Source organism: Mustela lutreola, chromosome 4 (genome assembly GCF_030435805.1).
Source record: "Mustela lutreola isolate mMusLut2 chromosome 4, mMusLut2.pri, whole genome shotgun sequence".
In the NCBI taxonomy this organism is placed as follows: Eukaryota; Metazoa; Chordata; class Mammalia; order Carnivora; family Mustelidae; genus Mustela; species Mustela lutreola.
Window position 1 is genome coordinate 25,651,663 of NC_081293.1, and position 19,133 is coordinate 25,670,795.

Consider the following 19,133-nt stretch of genomic DNA (forward strand, 5'->3'; position numbering starts at 1 on the left):
CTTCCTGATAAAGCTTAGTGAAGAACAGACACATGGGCAGCCCACAATACAGATGGAAAGCTTAGGAAAATCTCATCTTAAACAGCAGGAAAAATCACCTCTACTTGTCTTGGGGAATTTTCTGATTTGAACTCAGGATTCATCTGGACAAAATGAATAAAGCAGGAAAAACAACAAAAAGAGGCACGGTTAGGACTTGATGTGTTGGACAGAGAATTCCTTCCCTGGCCCTGCTTGCTGCTTTCTTCTCGGCTTCTGAGGAAAGCAAACAGGCTCCTAAGAAGTTAACACTTGACTGTAATACAGATCTCTACTCCATTCTACTTTCAAGAAATGGGGGGTAATGATGGGAGAGGGGGGCGTGATGATTAGGTCAGGCATGTCTCAAAGCCAGTCTTGCCCGCAGTTCTTCACTGAACTGTCTCCATCCACAGGGCAAGTGTAAGTCAACCAGACTGCAGACATCGTGGTTAATCCACACAGCAGGGGAAGTAAGGGACCAGTCACCAAGAGCGCGATCCTCTGCGGAATGTAAAATAGAGACAAAGAGTGGAGGGGAAAAAGGATTCCCGAAAGACATGATCTAGGGCTACATCACAAAGGGGCTGGGAAGCTACACCAGAAGATTTGCAGGGTCTGGTAGCACCGGAGGATGCAGATAAGAAGGAACCCAGAAGACTTGAAAAGCAGTGCTGATGGAAGAGGAAGGGGACCCCAACACTGGCTCATCGGGGAAGGTGGATGCCCACCGCGTCCTCAAGAGCATCTCAACACGACTCACCACACCTGGGCCGACGTGTTTAACTTGAGAGTGAACCCACTTTGCCGGCTACCACACCCATCTCCTAGGCTTCACGGAGCAGGGGACCTACAGGGCCGAACTCCTCTTCAGGAGCCAGCGGAGAGGCTGGAAGGAGGCCTCTGGTCTCGCCTAGGAAAAAACCAGCTTGGCTGTTTGCCCAGCTGATCTGTGTGCTGTTAGTGACTGAGCGGCAAATGTGGGACAATTTGAGGGGATGCCCTCAGGGTCCTTAACTAAAATGCTTTGGCAGGACTCTCATTCTTGCAAAGGAGAACACCCCCCAGGGAACTGGTGGTACCAGACTCCAAGGCAGAGGTGGAGGCAGAGGCCTAGCTTCCCTCTCTTGCTACAGAAGAGACTCTGGTGTGTGTCCCAAGAGACACCCTGCTGTGTTGCCATGCCGACAACCAATCCCAGCCTTGTCACCAGGACAGCCGTGCTATTGGGCAGGGGACTGAGGTCGGTGGGGTGGTGTATAGTTGGAAGGGGGAAGGGAACACACATCCGCTGGCAGGGTGAACAGAAAATCATCCTTTATCTAAATAGAATAATAGAAATGAACAAAAAAACCTTTTAAAACAATCACAAAATTTACAAATAAATTGGTACAAAATAAATAGGAGAGATTGTAAATCTACAACATCATTTGAATTATAAAATGCATTCATTATGACAATCAGCTCATGAAACCTATACATGTCATTTGTGCTTCTTTAGGTTTATGCACACAGCTCTGAATACTGTGTTCGGGAAACTTCACTGCTGAAAAGCATGAAATGTACACTATGACACAGTAAAGGCTGAGGAGGAAGAAAATCAGACACAGAGCAGGGTCTTATCTGAGGGCCAAGGCAATGCTGGCACTGGGCCTCAAAACCATGAAAAGGCCTCTTAGAAGCCCTGATGGGGAGGCAGCTTCCATGGTCCCGAGAGATGGATTCTGTAATCCAAGGTGGGAATTTAGAGGCCATCACTGTTGTGGGGCCAGTTTGCCAACCTGGCTTGGGAGGCTGGGAATGAGGAAGAAAGGTGCTGGTCTCACAACCATGCTGTACCGTTACAGAGAACAGACCCCGTCACCAGGAAGCAACCTCTAAAGTATTTCACGGAGGTACTTGAGAGCCCTGCCATAACGTAGGAGACCTGCCTCCATCCTCATCCCAAACACCAGTCCGTCGGGAAGAGTGGTGCGCCCAATAAAAAGGGGCCAGGGATGCTAGGATCGACGTAAGAGCAGCAACCTCTTTATGACAAAAACAGAAAGAAAACCACTGCCTTCTCCCTCACTTTAAGGGACAAGAGAACCCTAGGCTCCATAGATGAGGGGCTCTAGGAAATACCTTCGTCACAATGTACTAACAGTAGAGGCATATGTACATAATAAATAATAATATAAAATAAAGCATATACATTTGTAGATTTAAAAGACTCCAGAAATAAGAGAAGTCAACGGACTGATAACACTCCACCTTCACAGTAGACTTCAGACATGGACACACGGAGTAACAAATCAGAAGCTAGGCTGGAGCTCTCGGGGGAATGAGAGTCCTGAGACCTTATTCCTTCTCACTCCTTTCTGCTCTGGGAGCCTGAGACCAGCTCTGGATACCAAGGGGCCTGGACCTTCAGCAAAAAGGGAAGGCACCGAAACCCCACTAGGTCTATATAAGAATTCTCTCCAAGGTAACCCTGAAGAAGAATCTGGCCCCAAAAGCATCACTTCCCAAGGGAATCTGTGCTGGTCAGATGTGGGCAAATGCCAGAAGATACCCTGTCAGGCAAGGCAAGCTGTTCTTCCAGTTCATGTTTAAATTCTACCTAAGTGGGTATTCAAACTCAAAGACCTGTACTAACTCAAGTCTTTCTTATAGTACATGTTGGAGCTGTGTACATAAAAACCTTGGTATACAAAGTCCTAGAACTTCACTCTCTTGCTACTAGAACCTTTATGTTTCTGTTGCTTCAAGTACAGTCTGGTATTTCCCATCAAAAGATATTTACAACAATTCTAGTGAAAGGTCAGTGGCTCTAGCACATAGAGACAGAAAGCTTACTTGTGCTGAGCCAACCGCAAAGGTCTAAGAAGCCAAGAAAGTCCCCAGTCCAAGATGGCGGGAGGAAAGCTGTTCCAAGCCCTGCAGTTGCTAAGAACTGCCATCACCTCCTTCTGTCCCTTGGACTGACCAGGGACTCTGGAACCTTCAGACAGGGCAGGACAACCAGCAAGTAAGCATTCACTGCAGGAAAAAGCCTTGAGGGACAGTGACATCAGCAAACTTGGCAAGGGTACACCACTCACCCTCAGATGGAGGCAAATGAACCTCATCATAGAGTTCTCTGAACTCCTCTCTCTTCAGCCCACTTGAATACAAAAGAAATACAAAAAGATAAAACATCTGTAAATGGCCCTGAGATATAAAAATCCACTGAGTAAGTTGCTCATTGATAAATTTACATCGGAAAGTTTCTGACTCATCCCAAACCATTTTCATACTTAATTCTCTAAATCCCTCCTAATTCTGGATTAATCTACAACTCACACCGAGGTCCTTCCTTGCTGGGCAGAAACGCCACTAGCCCAGGGCCTTCAGTGGAACCAAAGCCAACCCAGAAACTGTGTCCTCAGAAACCACATTGGCGCCCCAGAAGCCTCCACACCCTGACTTGCCAGCTCCATCAACCCCCTGCAAGAAAAGCCCGTCTCTGGGGTCAAAACCGACAGGGCAGTTGTTTCTGTTGCTCCCACCGATAGAGAACCCGGGTCATGCAGTGTGTGCTAAGCCAGCCAACCCTGGCAGCTGCTGCTTTGTTAAGCTCCCTTCTTGCCCCAGCCCATGTCAGTCTTTTGCTGGGGCTCCCCACTGGCAAACTCTGGAGGAATCTTGGGAGCCTGGCCCAGGACAGGCAAAGAGGGCCACAGATCGCTGGCGGGTTTTCAGAAGATGCGGGCGTTAGGATTTGCTCTGATTTCTGACTACCTAGGACAAAGGCTCCAGCTGCCAGGGCCTCCTTCAGTCTGCTCCTCAACCTGAGAGAGTTTGAGAGCAGAAGTCTGTGGTCCCTGCTTAGCCCAAATTCCTATTACTTACATTCCTAGCGAAAATGTAGTTCTACTTGTCTCTACCAGTATCTTCCTAGACTTGGAAAAGCTGGTCCTTCAGTCAGATGGTACTGGGGATAGCACAGGTAAGTAGTCTATTCACAGTTCATGTTCCATATTCATGTGGAGTTCTGCATTTAGCCTTTGCACAGAAGTTCCTTAAAATAACATTAGAAAATGGCATGGTGCCCTACTTCCTCCCACGTGGGGAAGGAAGAGAGAGCACCAAGCTCTCTTCCGTTAGGTGAGGTGAGGGAGGGAGGGAAGAACAAAGTGGTGTGCCCTTTGAAATGCAAATCATGTAAGAACTAAGACTTAAACTAGTTGACTAGCACCCCAATATCCATGTACATACAAATCTTAATGTTGTTTTCCTAAAAGTTTAAATATATGATTTTTGATTTGCCTGATTAATACACGGAATAGAAAGAACCTGTAGGGAGTAGGGGGGAAAAAATCCCCTCACTTATAAAGACAGAGCCCACTGTCCTCGGAATGTCTGGATACTAGGGACCCAGTTTCCGGTGGAACCTTTGGGATGCTACAGTGGCCGGAAGCAGAAGGAGGCCCTGTCTGGTCCCACAGAGCCAGGGTTCAAAGCAGGGGCCACGGAAGCCACTGCAGACAGGTGCTGGGTGTGATAACGGGCGGGCTCCAGCAGCATTCAAGACCCCAGCACCTGCCTCTGCTCCACAGCCCAGCCCCCTCCACACTTACAGAGCCAGCAGCTCCAGGACAGGATGATGAAGTCATGGTGCAATTCTAAGAACTGGCCACTGCACGTGGAGATCTCAATATTTGATGGTCTTTCTCTGCCGGACCCCACCCCCTTCATAGACACAGGACTGCACAGAACTTCTAAGCCAAAGTCATCGTGCTGCCCAGTGAAGCCACGAGCCAGCATTTCTCCTTCGACAGCCTGAAGGTAGTTCCAGAGGGAAAGTAGGGCCTGGGAGAAGAATCTGATCAACCTGTTCACTCAAGACAGTGAGTGTGATCTGAAGGGTCTCGAGCTTCCCCCAAAGTGGATGGAATTACAGCCAGGAATTGTTTTCAATTCCCTGTTGTTATAAAATATGAATAATCCAAGGTAAAGAGTGGTGTGGAGAAAATAAATACCATCTTGGGAGGCTAAAATTTCGTCCTCTAGGAGTCGCCCTGCCAGCACTTCTCAGCATACATCTCCAAAAGCCGCCACACTGAGTGGGTACAAGCGCGGGGACAAGTTCTCGGCTTCGCACTCAAGTCAAGGAGCCAGCAGCAGGAATCCCTGCCTCTCACAGAGCTTTAGGATTCACAAAGGAAAGGGGGAGGGCCTCTGAAAAGACCCAACACACTAACTCTGATTCCAGAAGCTCCTTCCAGGAGCAAGGCACCGTGAGATGGCCATGTATGGAAAAGCAGATCAGTGGAGAGAGGCTGGGGGCAGGGGGTGTGGAGATCCTGCAAGTCAGAGGAACCACAGTGTGGCAGGCCAGGCTCCACCAAACCACCAGGAAGGCCAGCGTCATCCACACCCGGAGTAGGAGTGTGGTGGTTGGGGATCACTCCTCTTGCGAGATCCAGGGTTCACTTCCTTAGTGGGAACGCTCGTTTCTACGCGCCCTGGGGATAGTCCCTGTTCCCACGCTGCACGGGGGCTGTGCCCAGCTAGATGCATCTTAGAAGCTGAAAACTTTTAACTTGGATGGATCTGTTTCTAGAAGGGGAAGCTCGCTGTGTGGGGTCTCACTAACATTAAGCCACGGAACAGCAGGGGCTCCATCCAGTGCACGCGCCAGGTGGGGGGCCAACAGCTTCCCACTCAACACCCTTAGGAGGTGACCCTGTGACCCTCTCTAAGGGGCATGGCACCCGATGAGGAAGATCCTCCAGGATGGACATCCTGGAGGAAATACTGTGGTAAACGTGCCTATGACACTGGAGCCACCAAGCCCGGCATGTTGTTGGTGACTCCCCAACCCCAGCTCCCGTCCGCCCAGAGCCCAACCTGGGGGACACATTCCTACCTTGAGGAGGGAGAAGGAAACTGCTGCTGGGTCCAGGGCCTCCCCTCGATGAGTGAGCCCCAGTGGAGAAAATGCTATCTTCTCTGCCAGTGACTAGAGGCGGCACGGAGCAGCCTTCCTACCCGCACAAGGCGGCCAGTATGACCTCAGCTCAGGAATTCAGTGTACCAACGACCGCTGCCAACAGAATGCACATATCCCTCAGGCTAACACTTCAAACAGGTAAGAGAGTTAAGAACTCGGTCACTCGAGAAGTACCACCTGACATTAATTTCACTACACGTGATGAACTTGGTATTAAAATAAGGCGGAGACACACACGAAATGGCCACAACACACATTTGGTTTCTGAATCCCTGTTTGGGGCCAAACTGACCCGGGGCTGGACAGGCAGCCTCCCCGGCGTGGGCTGCATCTGAGGTGGGAGGCACAGAGGTCCTCGGGCGAGGAACACAGCACAGCCACCGCCGGGCCCTAGGAGCCCAGGGACAGAGGGGAAGAGGGACAGTGAGCTCCCTGGGAGGAGGGGCAGGGGCTGGCAGTCCCCAAAGTTCCCTCCTTTAAACACCTGGGTCTGGAAACCCCTTCTGGGCTCAGAGCACAGCTGGCCGGGCCCAACTCCTTTCCGGACAATGACAGACTTCCCAGTGGGGAAAGGGAGGAGCTTGAACTCCGTACCACACGGTTACTCAAAGGCCCTGTGGAAGATTTCCATTTGGCATCTGTGTAGCAGCATCCTGGGTCAACAAGAGCAAGGACGGGGAGGTGGGTGGCGGCGCTCTGGAGGCTGGGGCGCTGGGCTGGGGAGGCGGCCTGGCCGGGCTGGAGAATCCAGGCTGGAGGAATTGCGGGATGAAGTCACCTTGCCTCTTGCCAATGATAAACCATGGGTTTCAAATTCATTAACATTCATTTTGGTGATAAAAATTCCTTAGAGTAGGAAGCAAAAAAAAAAAAAAAAAAAAAAAAAAAAATCACATTCCAAGCAAATGTTAAACCTTTCTGAGGGAAAGGGACACGGTTAGACATTAACTTAAAACAACACTGAGCTCACGGAGGCGACCGCGGCCCCACACAGGCTCCGCCCCACAGTGGGACAGACTTGGCAGGTCCGCAGCCACAGTTTTCTTCATTCATCCTTCAAGTTCCACAGCGACACCCACTGGGCACGGAGCAGGCGTGCCCCTCCCGAGGAGGGCCGGCAAGGCCACCAGCGGAGCGAGTCCCTTCAGGTCCCAACACGGAGTCACGGCAGAGTTCAGACAGAACAACGTAAAACTCTGCAAAAGACACTGTTTGAAAACATGATCTCTTGGGGAAAAAAATTAATAAACTGCCACAATTTCCAACTTCATGCAAACTGAGGAAGGAGGAGAGTGAATAAAGATAAAAGGTACAACTGAAAAAATAAACATGATTCTATTTGGGTGGAAGAAGTTCATCTCCAAAAATCTCGAATGCCACGCCCGAGCCGTTGATGTCACACCTCTCGTTTCCGCTCCTGCCCTCACCATCCTCCGCCGCTGCTTCCGGGAAGGGGACAAAGTCTTTGGTCTCAGGATGTTGCGGGAGGCAGCATGGCACACAAGCTCACACTAATGGGATTCACGGTCAGCTGGCCTGGGGCCTTGGGAGTGGGGGGTGAGGGGCTGCGGGGGGGCGCCCTAGATGGCCCCTTCGCTGTGCAGGCTGTGGTTGGCTTTGCTGTGTGTCACACAGTTCTGTTCGTTGAGCAGGTTGGCGGTCTCGTCTGGCAACCCGTCGTGCAGCTCCGTAAGAGTCAATTCAATTTTAGTGTTTTCACTGTCTGAAGACTGAGGAGTTTTGTCCATCCGGGATGCCATCAAGGCATTTTGGTATTGCTGTCTCGAGATCTGGGGCCAGAAGATGGTACGGAAGACAAACCAAGAGAATGCTTATTTTTAGGGGTTCCTGTCTCGACCTCGTATTACATATTAAAGTCCCCCGGAGGGCCTGCTTAGTTTTTCTAGGAAAATTTCACTCTCAAATATAAACTGAGCCACTTTTCAAGTTCGAGTGGACTCTGGCGAACAAGTCAGCTTTTACTGATAGAAGCCATGCCCAAGTTTTCGTCCCGCAATCTCACAGAGACTGGAAGATGGAGATAGGCTTCCATCAGCTGAAGCTGGCTCGTTCTTCGGTTCAGAAGACGTCTCTATTCCAGACTAAGACAAGAACCATGTCTTGGGGCAGAAGAGAGGCAGAGGGCTCTTCCCAACCCATCTCAGCAAGTCTTCAGGGTCTCGGATCGCAGCCCTTCCGGGACTGCCCCGACTCAGGAGAGTCAGAGCTCATGAAGACTTGCTGAAAAGGGTTTATTCTTTTTCTTTCTCCAGCTCTCACGCCTGACATGGCAGCCATTCTGACAGAGCCAGAGAGACGAATGTTCTCCCGGGCCTGCGTCTCGGTTGGGTGCAGGAGCCAGAGGTGGGACACCCAAGTGACAAAGGGAAAGCCCGGGGCAGGGCAGGGGCGCTGGACAGCTTGCTGTGGAAGGTCACCCCCAGCGGCCAGGCCCAGCCAACCCATGCGCTCTCCTCTTACCTTCACGAACTGAAGGTCGGAAAGGGCCCGCACGGAGTAGTCAGGGATGTAGACCTGGAGGAATGAAGAGTTGAGCTGATTATTGCTGCTCCCCAGGGTCGGCGTTACGGCGTCAATCCGGTCGCTTCGGCTCAGAGAGTCTGAGTGGTTCAAAGCACAGGGACGAGGAGGCGACTTGTTTTCACCTAGAAAAGGAGAAAGTGAAGCCCAGAACCTATTAAGTGAGGTAGAGAGAACCAACAATGCTGGCTATTAACTTTCCAAATAATAAAAAGTAGTAATTAACAGACCAGTTCAATCAACTTATACCAGACACCCGAGCACCGGACAGCTCACCACCTAGAGGGTTCTGCCCCCCAAAACCTCGTCAGCCCGGGGTCTCTTCAGTTCCTCGGGACACAGAAGGAACTGAAGAGACACAGAAGCTCCCGGAGAGAAAACATGGGGCAACGGAGGGCAGCACTTTGCTACTTTGCCAGAAGCAAAAGCAAAGTACTCTGGAGAATGTCTGTAAATCATTATGTGTATTAAAGGGATCGAAAGAGTTCTGTCTGCTCATTCCATAACCCACCCGCCAGCTGAACCTATTATCTTTGTCCCCGACCCCCACGAAATCCCCAGCAGGCAGCCCGGGGGTCTCAGCAGTTCAGGAACACCAAACTCTTAAAAGCTCTTAAAAGGCTTAAGGGACCATCGGTGCAGGGGGAGTCCTTGACGGGATGGACCGTGTCCGTTTGTCTGTTAAAACAAAGTGCAAGGAAACTCAATGAGTCCAGGGCTGCTGCTCTCAGAGGCAGCTCCTCACACACATTTTTGTTGAAAATAAAACCCACCCCACCCTCGTCAAAGCGTCTTCCATTTTTGCTTTCCCATCGAATCTATGCCACATATATTAAGGGGGTGTTCACACTGGACAGACGCTGGCCTGCGTAATGTCACAGGACTGGAAGGGACCAGTTCTGATGGAGATCAGGCCCATCCGTCTTCGCAATACGCCCCTGACCGATACGCCCACAGAGGAGCTGGCCCTCGGCTGGTCCTGCCCTTCAACTCCTCTACATCGCTCATCATGCCTGTGAAAATCACCGCCTCAGACTGACATGGCTGGCGGTCCCTCCCTCCCCTCAGACTGACATGGCGGTCTCTCCCTCTGCTCCTAGAGTTCCACTGAGGGACCACCACTCCTGCGCTGCTTGAAGGAGCACTGAAAAGCCTGGAGGTAGCTGTGTTCTCCTTCGGCCTCTTCTTGTCCAGCCAAATACTTTGGCATCCTTCCTGTCATAAATGTCCCTCTTAAAATAGGACGACCAGAACAAAACATGGTAAGTACTCCGTGAACTTCACAGGGAGCGCTCCCTTTCTCCTAAAACTGCCACAGCACAACTTCTCCTACTATCTTGTCTGACTTTCTACTGCTCAGAATTAAACTCAGAGTAGCCATTCCTCTGGTTGCTTCCACTTATCTTCTGAGAGAAAAAGGCAAATGAATAATTTGTCACGTTTTCTCTTGGCAGAAGGGAACTTTGATCAGATGACCCAACTCTGTAGAGCATCGGTATTAGTTCCCGCCTCATCAAGTCTGAGGAGGATTCCAAAGGGGAGAACATATAAAGTGCTTAGCACAACACCTGACACCTCACAAATATCCCATCAAGCAGCCTTGTTAACATTGTTCTACTTCCTGTTTGCCTCATCCCCGTCTCTCCACTAGGCGCCCACCCTCAGGTCCGAGCCTTTCTATATGTGTGAGAGCATCACTCTGGTCGACAGATGGAAACGTTCTTTGAAACAAGGACCCCACTGTATCCCTGGGGTCCCCAAATCACATCACCATTTCTATGGACAGTGTTTACTTCTGTGTGTTACAATGTAAAGGTTTAAAAAACCCAAACGTTCCAAGGGCTCTCTGCTTACTAATAAGACTACATCTGCACGCAGACGGCAGACGCCTTACTTCTGAGTCTCCTGCTCTTTCCTCCCAAATAGGATTACAGGGTAGTTTCTCTGGTTTCCCCAAGGTATCTAGACTCCTAGTCTGTTTCCTCTCAACCCACTGCCCTCCGGTTTTGCGAGAGGAGCCCCTGCCTTTGCCAGGAACCCACAGCCCAGCATTCCAGCCACAGTCTGGGGAGGCAGACCCTGTTTTCTGGGACCCCCTTCTGCAGCAGTGAGTGTGACAGGGACCTAGTGCGACCAGCCTTTTGTCGACACAAGGGAGACCGAGGAGAATAAAGACTTTAAGTGGCCAGCCCCCCGTTCGGGTCATATTTTGCAGCCAAGTTAATGTGCTAAATTTTAATAATAATTATAATTTTTTTTAAAGATTTTATTTATTCACTTGACAGAGAGAGATCACAAGTAGGCAGAGAGGCAGGCAGAGAGAGAGAGAGGAGGAAGCAGGCTCCCCGCTGAGCAGAGAGCCCAATGCGGGACTCGATCCCAGGACCCTGAGATCATGACCCGAGCCGAAGGCAGCGGCCCAACCCACTGAGCCACCCAGGCACCCAATAATTATAATTTTTAAATGTCCAATTTTAATTCCTCTTATGCCTTCTTAGCATGTTTTTTTCCTGCTTTTTAGTTACTTCACCTAGGAATGCTTTTTTTTTTATGAGTAAGCCAAAAAGATACTGTAAAGAAACATTCCCAGCCCCCTCCATCGGAACCACCAAGCATCATTTGGAATAGGCTGGAAATCACCGGTTTTGTTCAACCGCCACTTATTGTAATGCCAGCATCTTGAAGGCCTGGACCTAAAAAATGGTTTATTTATTTATTTATTTGGGGATCAGAAAGAGAAATCTAAGAAATCTCTAGTTCCATGGAAAAAGTAAAACACAAATGACATTTCATGAGTGTCACCCAAAAGTCACTCTTCTTCAGCATCTGTGATGTTTTAAATGGGTAGCAGATACCGGCAAACCGAACGGGGAGAAAAAACACCAACATACCTACGTATACACAAATGCGTATTTCTGTGCATACGTGTGTGTGTTGTGGGCACAGAAAGGTCTGCCCCACCAGCTGGTTTGATTCACACAGGCCTATAAATAAGATCTTATCCCCACACCCCGCAAGCTTTTTCAGAGCAAAGACTTGAGGGAACAGTAGCTTCTTTCTAGGGAAAGTCTTGTCTGTTTTACAAAATATCAGCATTCGAGAATTCTGCTGAACCTGGATTAGGAAACGCCAACTTCATGAGATGTGAAGAGAGAAGCTGTGTGGAACGTAATAAACACAGAAAACCTGTACCACCAAAAGCTCGGCAATTTTAATTAAAGAAAGATTAAACCTTTGCCTTTCTTTCTGGCTGGTGGACGTTATTAGGCAGGCAGGACCCAACCCTCGTGCAGGGTGGGCACCCGACAGCCGGTGGCAGGGAATGTGCACAGCACCAGGTGGTGGGGGCAGGAGGAGTCGGGGGGGCCCCCTGCCTCATGAGGCAGGGACGCAAGTACCCCATTCACACGGCTGCTGGGACAAAGACTCAAGGAGCAGAACCAAGAACATCGGGGCCTCTGCAAGTGCTGGACGCCCTGACCTGGTGGAGGTCCAAGAACCTAGAGCAGCCCCCTTGTGCTGCCCTGGAAACCCCGAGCTCAGTGGTATGGGTGCACCGGGGAGGGGGCAGTGACAGCCCAGGTCACCATCACGTGGGCTTTCTGGGGGGTCGGCGCTGCTCACACCCACAGGCCAGTCGCCTGCCAGGCTCGGGAGTCTGCCCCACGCCTGCTGTGGGCTTCTCCAGACCCCGCACAGCTCAACACCGTGTCTGGGAACGTGCTGCCTGAGCCCTGAGCAGAACTGCAGCCTGGACCACATCAAAGGACCAGATCTGGCCAGCCGGGCTTCTGCGGGGTGTCAAGGGAGGCAACCAGAAGAATTAGGAAAAGGAAACATGCAGAGTTACCTGGAGAACCTGCTGCTAACAACTCTGTTCTGCTGACAACAAAGGTGCGAGACAGGGACAAAGGAACTGAAAAATGGAGAAGAGCAGGGTGAGACCGCGTCGAAAGGCAAGGAAGGAGACCTCTGCACTCAGGGCACAGGAGTGCATACCTGTTCTACTACTATGAGCATTCAGTTCCGGAAATTCCAGAGCCTATAGGATATCATGGAAATTAAAAAGGAAGACGAATCCAGGGAGCCTGAAATCAGAAGAAATCCTACTCAAATGCTTCTCTACTAACCTAGAAATCTCTTAAGCCATTAATACTCTATTGGGGCTTATGGCTCAAAAACGTGCTCTTCTTAAGGATTTAAATCACAACGAGCCACAGAAAAGGGGGGCTCAATTAGTCAACTAGCCCAAGAGCATGATCCAAGCCATCCGCGCCCGCAGAGCCTGCGGCAAGCAGTCGACTGTTCAGCTCGCGGACATCTTTAGTCTCGCTGTCATTTTAACTTGTCATTTTGAATTGTCTGGGAATACCTGGGAAGTTCAAAGTATCGGAGGAAAGTAATTAAAGAATGTTATGCACAGGTCTCTCAGGAATGACGGACCAAAGGCATCCTCATCGCTGCCACCCAGAGAGCTGCAGGCCGGTCGGATTGGAAAGTCCAATCAACTCTGCCCTCCCTGGCAGGAGTGCTATTTCCTGGGCAGGTTTTTTTGGGGGGAGGGGGTAGGAGGAGGTTCTTTTTTTTTTTAATTTTTAAAAATTTTATTTATTTACTTGAGATAGAGAGAGCACGCATGAGCTGGGTTGGCAGAGGGAGATGCAGACTCCCCTCTGAGCAGGGAGCCTGACTCGGGGCTGGATCCCAGGACCTGGAGATCATGTCTTGAGCTGAAAGCAGACGCTTAACCCACTGAGCCACTCAGGCACCCCTCTGCTTTTGTTTTTAAACTGCAGGGTAATTGACTCACAATTGGGCAGGTCTTGAAACTGATTACTGCAGGATTCTTCTAGGCAATCAACATTAATAAACAGAAATACTATCTTGAGATTAAGGCACTAATTGTATCCCTCAATGAATACACCCAAATCCTACTTGTCAAGTAAAATACTGGGCTTTGTAATAAGTACGATGCTATTAATGACATCCTGTTCCTTCCTGGCATTTCCCGAGGCCCGGCTGCTGCAGCCCCACAGCTTTGCTGCAGGGGAGGGTCTGCTCCTCAGCTCTTTTTCTCGATGGGATTTGCCTTTACATGAACTCACAGGTCAGTATACACTGGGCTAATGTTTAAGTTTCAAGAACCAGTGATTGCTAAGATTGTATCCTTACTCTTCTAACCTTTCTTTCAAAAGTTGCCTTCTAAATTGGACTCTGCTAACCTGGGACTGATTTGAGGTTGGCTGCCACACAGCAGTCCCCAGCTCAACACTCAGCTCTCCCACCGACATTTCCTCTGTGCTCTCAAGCTTACAGAGCACTCGCAGGGGGAAGTATCACCACATTCTCTTCTACCAAGTACACGAGGTAACCTTATTATGTCCTTTCGGTAAGGAGGAAGCCAAGGTCTTCTCTCAAAGGCCGCCGACCACACGCACTGAGACTGCTGCTGGAACCCAGGGCCTCCCGGACCAGTTAGGACCCTCCCTGCCTCCTCACCGGCAGCGAGAACAGATCACCAAGTTTACAGAAGCCACAGCTCAGTGGGGTTAGACAGGCCCACGTTCACACCGACGTTAGTCAGCAGCTGACAACAGGGAGGCTGGCGACTGTGGCTGAAAACCCCACAGCAGGACAGTGAGAAGATGCATCTGGGGCAGGGGAGGCTGAGGGACAGGAAGAGAACCCTGGGCATTTCCCTGGCTTCCTCACTGTAGTAACACCTTTCGGTGCCAGGGACACTGTGTGACGTGGCAGATGAAGCCTAAGGTCACAAAACCAGATGTGTCTGGAGGATTCTTCTAGGCAATCAACATTAATAAACAGAAAGGGGAGGTATCCCCTCCCCTTTTGAGACTGGTTTCCAGAAGCCACCTCGGTTGTTTTAGGATGGGCTTTTTGAAAGTTTGGGTTTTAAGTTTCCCAGCATGGCATGTCATTTGGTATGGTGGCCACAAGGTGGCACTCAAGCACCTCTGTTCACCTGTCGGCACTGCTCCAGCCAGAGCCAGCAGCGGCACATGCACCCTGCAAAGCAAGCAATGCAGAGGGACCATGCGGAGTCCGGAGCCAGAGCTCTCTGTGCTCCCCGTTCCTACTAGATAGCACCTGCTGGCCTCTGGTGCTCAGCACACTGTCCATACCCTAGGGCACTGCCATCCTCAGCTGAGAGCCTCACCTGACCGGCCGTCTAGACAAGAACTGGCTATAAGCAATAAATATCCATTAACAACCTTGTGCATCCTCAGAAAAATGCAAATTTAAAAACCTTCAGAACAATGAACATTTAAAAGACTTGACATCATCTAACAGTGGATGTAGAGCAAGCAGAACCCCTGTCCTCACTGGCAGGAGTGTGCACCCCTCCGGCCTCAGTGGCCTGAGGCAGGGGTGGGAGCTGCCCGGGCCACGCCCACATGGACTCCAGGCAGGAGCAGGTACACACTCACACATGCTCGCACATGCTTGCACACACACACACACACACTTGCCGGAAGACGTGCACGAGGGCATGCACAGCCACACAAAGCAGGGTAGCCCCCAAAGGAACACTACCCCCATGTCCATCAGCAACAGACCAAGCACACTGCTGTGTATTCATACAACGCAACACTGCACAGCCATGAGAAGTAAGGTGTAAGCACACATAGCAACACTGACAAATGTGACAAGGACAACACTGGGTGGGAGGAGCCAGGCTCAAGAGAACACATACTCCTTCAGTCCATTTATACCAAGTTCAAGAACAGCTCAACTAGTCTATTAGAAGCTAAGGCAGAGTTCTGGGGGACAGTGACAGAGTGTGGTGGCGGTGGGGTCTGTGGGATTAGTGACGTTTGTCTCTTAAACTGGGTGCCGCTTCACAGGGGAGCGCTGGCTTTGCGCAAGTTCACGGGGGCACAGGCTTATGATTTGTGCAGGGGTGGGGGAGGTGCTGGTATACATGACCAACTTCAATCAAAAGTTCAAGATGAAGATAAACAGGAGAGCTGGCAGGTACAGAAAGGTGACCATGGAAGGGCATTCTGTCCTAAAAGCCAGCCGTTCTCCGAGGGGTGGAGGAGGGCCGCTCACCTGGAGAGGCTGTGAGAGCCATCACACCGTAGTAGGAGAAAGCGCTGGCTTCGAATTTCATACCTTCCTTCCCAGCTTCTACTTCCACTTTCCCCTGTGGGAAGAAAAGGGCAGGGTTGTTTTCAGTCCAGTTACACCAATCCCTCAGCAAACTCTTTTTAAGATTTATCCTCCCTCAGATTGTCTGAATTCTTTCCCCAACCATCCCCAGGAAAGAAAGCCTCTCAGACTCTCCCACTTAACAGAGAGGGTTCATCTAACATGGAAACTGGACTAGGCTGGAGATGCACAGAGGACTGTGAATATGTGAGATTTAATTTCTGTAAGTCTGCTTAGTATTTTCCCAGCATCCCTCGTTCATGCATGGATTCTTCGGGAACCCTCCAGTAATAAAAAGACGGGGCTCTCGCCCCATCGATGGGACAAACACTGAAGATGGGGTCTTGCAGGAGCCCGAGCTGGAGCAACATCAGGGTTAAGGGTTAACACGTTCATGACCATGGACTAAAAGGGCTCCAGGGACAGAACTCACTCTGGTCTCGCTAACACAGCGTCCCGTGTCTGTAGGTGAGGCCCCTTGTTGCCCAGACCCACCACGGGCACCACAGCTCCTCTGAACTTCCTCCTCGCAGCCTTGCATCAGGACAAAACCTCTCCCTGAAGTCCTCCCTCGCCTTCTCTTCCTCTAACTCGTCCACAGCTTCACGCAGTAGTTCCTCGGGGACAGACTACGGACGGATGCCTCATTCACCCTGCTAGCCTCAGGGCCCACCGCCATCCCTGGTGGTCGGTGCCCAACATCCGATTTCCAGGCAACCAGACTATCCTAGTAAGTTCCGCTTCTGGATTTCCAAGCCGAGCACAAGAATGGCTCTCATTTGCTGTACCTGGAGCTGCCTCTCCAGTGATGGGGCACCTTCATGGCACATCCTTTAGGATAGGTAAATAAAAATTATGGCACCCCTCGTTGAAGGGGAATGTGCTAACACATTAGTGCTTTATTAACTCACTTCAGTGCTCTTAACTCCATGAAGCAGACACAACTGCCACCCCCTCCACAGGTCAGGAGAGGGGCTCAGAAGGACTAAATAAGCGAAGAACAAGCTTTTGACCACCATGTTTGCCACACTCCCCACTAACGCAAGAGTGAATCATTTCTCATTAAAAAAAAAAAAGATGATTTTGATCATTTCAAATTCCCAGTTATGGAAAGCTTTCCCCAAATCACTTCTTCAGAAAACCATCTACTGCCTCTCTTTTAGCTTTTCCTTTATTCAAATATCAGTCTGGTCACTCTCCAACCAACTCTCCTCCTGTAGGAAAGGAGGCAACCACCCCCCCCCCATAAGATAAAGCCACCCTGCCAACAATCAGGGGCCCAAAACCCTGACTGCACAGCGCACAGGACCCTAGAGAGGCCGTGGGGTCCTGTGCGGAGACTGTCCTCGCCACCCACAAGTTTCCAACACACGAGACAGATGGGAGCAGGTAGAAGACTGATGGTCCAAAGCAGTCAACAAAAACCCTCCATGAGGAAAAAGATGGTAAGGATCTAAGGAAATGGGAGAAAAAAAAATACTCCCTGTTCTCCTACACATTCTGTGCAGGAAGGAAAATCCAAGGAGTAGGATTTGAGCCAAGAGAAGGGAGGGCAGGTCAGAGGTGGGAGAGAGCAGGCAGCCAGGCTCACCGGGTTTGTGCAGGAAGGCAGGGGGAGCTGGGGCGGGGAGAGCGGGGCGGGGAGAGCAGGGCGGAGAGCTGGGGAGACCGCGGAGCTCCTGGGGGGCCGGACTCGTGAGGCAGTGCTCGTGCACAGGGCCCAGGGGCTCGGCTCTAGGAAGACACAGGGTCTCCCCACTGGGCTAGGAACCACGGGGCTGGAAGAAGGTGGCTCGGGCAGAAGCTATGGATAACGGATCCACATGGTTGGGTGGAAGCAGAAGGGAGAAGGAAGCGTGAGGAGAGCGGAGGGAGTCACGTGGCAGAATCTGCTCTGAGTGACCGGGAGGCGGGCAGCAGGAGCCCCGACAGGAACACTGGGAAGGCGCTGGTGCATCAGCGCCGGGGACAGGGGGCACAGGACATCTTCCCTTCCAGAAGAGTCCATCATAAAGGGTCCATCCAGAAAGACTGAAGCGGAAGAATGAAGGAAGGTGAGGAGGAAGGTCAGGATGGAGATCAAGGAGGGGGAGAAGACGCGGTCACGAAGGGAGCAAAAGCCGGACGCTGGCAGGAAAAGAACAGATGAGAGGCAGCGATCGGCTTCGGAGGCAGGGTCCCTAACAGAGGAGGGAAAGAAGAGGGCGGCAGGGACAGAACACTCAGAGTGAGCAATAAAAACCCAGCGCCAGATGGAACCGATCTTTGCAGCTGCTGAACCATTTCTTCCTGCACTAACCCCTGACCTTGTATCCGGTAGTTCCTATGTACACTTGTGGCTTCTCTGGAATCAGAAGCCCAGCAGGGGCTTCAGGACCATCTCATGACTGGGAATTTCTATGCAGAAAGTCAAGAGGAAGCATCGAAGCTGACATCAGGCTCATCCTGACTTCCATCTTTATGGGTCTCCAGTGGATCCGGAGCATTTGTTTTACAAGCTACGAGGCCTTTGTATTCTGTGTCCCTGTAGATGGGCGGCCCTTCCCAGTTCTTTATAATTACCGTCAGAACCAGTAGGGTAATAGCTACTTCCCAAAAGACTGTCTGTAACAATACGGGGTCTGCCTCTTGGGAAGGACCTTCTCCCAGAGCAGGGCACAGACCTCAGCTGCGCTCGGAACCCCTGCCATGTCAACTCAAAGGCAGAGATTCCCAGCCCTTGCTGTGCACCGCGAACACCTGGGGATTTAAAAAACAAACTGAATACCTGATGTCTGGCTCCCACTCCCAGGCATTCTGCTAGAACTCGTGTGGGTGCGACCTGGGCAGGGGGATTTGAATAAAGCTCTCTAGTTGATTCTAGGTTGGGGCAAGTTTGGGATCGTTGCCACGAGGCTCTGTTTGCGAACAATGGCCCCAGCTCCGGAGCCTCTGGGTACCCCAGTCTCTCAGGAAACTCCCCCGGGAGTCACGGTGGCTGTGAGTCCGCCAAGTGAACAAGGACAGCAGCACAAAGACTCAAAGCTCTGGACCCTGGCCACCTTAGTCCATCTCTCTCTGACGCTCGGGCCACGCCTGCAGGTGGGGGAGGCTCAGCCTTCTCCAGAAGCTGCACATCACCAGGCTGTCAGCAGGTTCAAGGGGTCCCCAGCTCCTCGTGCGTGGATTCCCAGAACTAGTAAAATATACCTCCAGCCTCAGAGATGGCATTTCCGAATTTGTGATTCACATCGATATTTTTAAAAACTCAGCCATCTCCTCTAACCACCATTTCGCATCGGACCAGACATCTCTACCCCCAAAATACAGAAAATATGTAATTCTAGAACAGACAGGTCTTTAAACTGAATATATGTAACTTCAGGAAGTTCTTCTTGCGGCTGTCTTTATTTTTCTCACTTTGTCTCCAACCGGTGAAAACTTT

At 50.9% G+C, this 19,133-nt stretch overlaps 1 protein-coding gene across 3 annotated transcripts in view; it reads right to left on the bottom strand.

Annotated features, from left to right (window-relative positions):
• Nucleotides 1-1,318: 1,318 nt before the first annotated feature.
• Nucleotides 1,319-19,133, bottom strand: part of CNNM2 (cyclin and CBS domain divalent metal cation transport mediator 2) — a 147,029-nt gene continuing 129,214 nt past the window's right edge. The window contains exons 5-9 of one of the 3 annotated variants that reach the window (XR_009352473.1): nucleotides 15,611-15,704; nucleotides 12,387-12,452; nucleotides 8,477-8,661; nucleotides 5,912-7,785; nucleotides 1,319-3,163 (exon numbers count right to left, since the gene is read on the bottom strand). Coding sequence is in view for 2 of the 3 variants with exons in the window: in XM_059169042.1 (XP_059025025.1) it covers nucleotides 7,576-7,785; nucleotides 8,477-8,661; nucleotides 12,387-12,452; nucleotides 15,611-15,704 (555 nt within the window). In the remaining variant the exon portion in view is untranslated. Of the gene's footprint in view, nucleotides 7,786-8,476; nucleotides 8,662-12,386; nucleotides 12,453-15,610; nucleotides 15,705-19,133 lie in introns of all 3 variants that reach the window. The other 2 variants (XM_059169042.1, XM_059169043.1) reach the window with 2 other exon arrangements.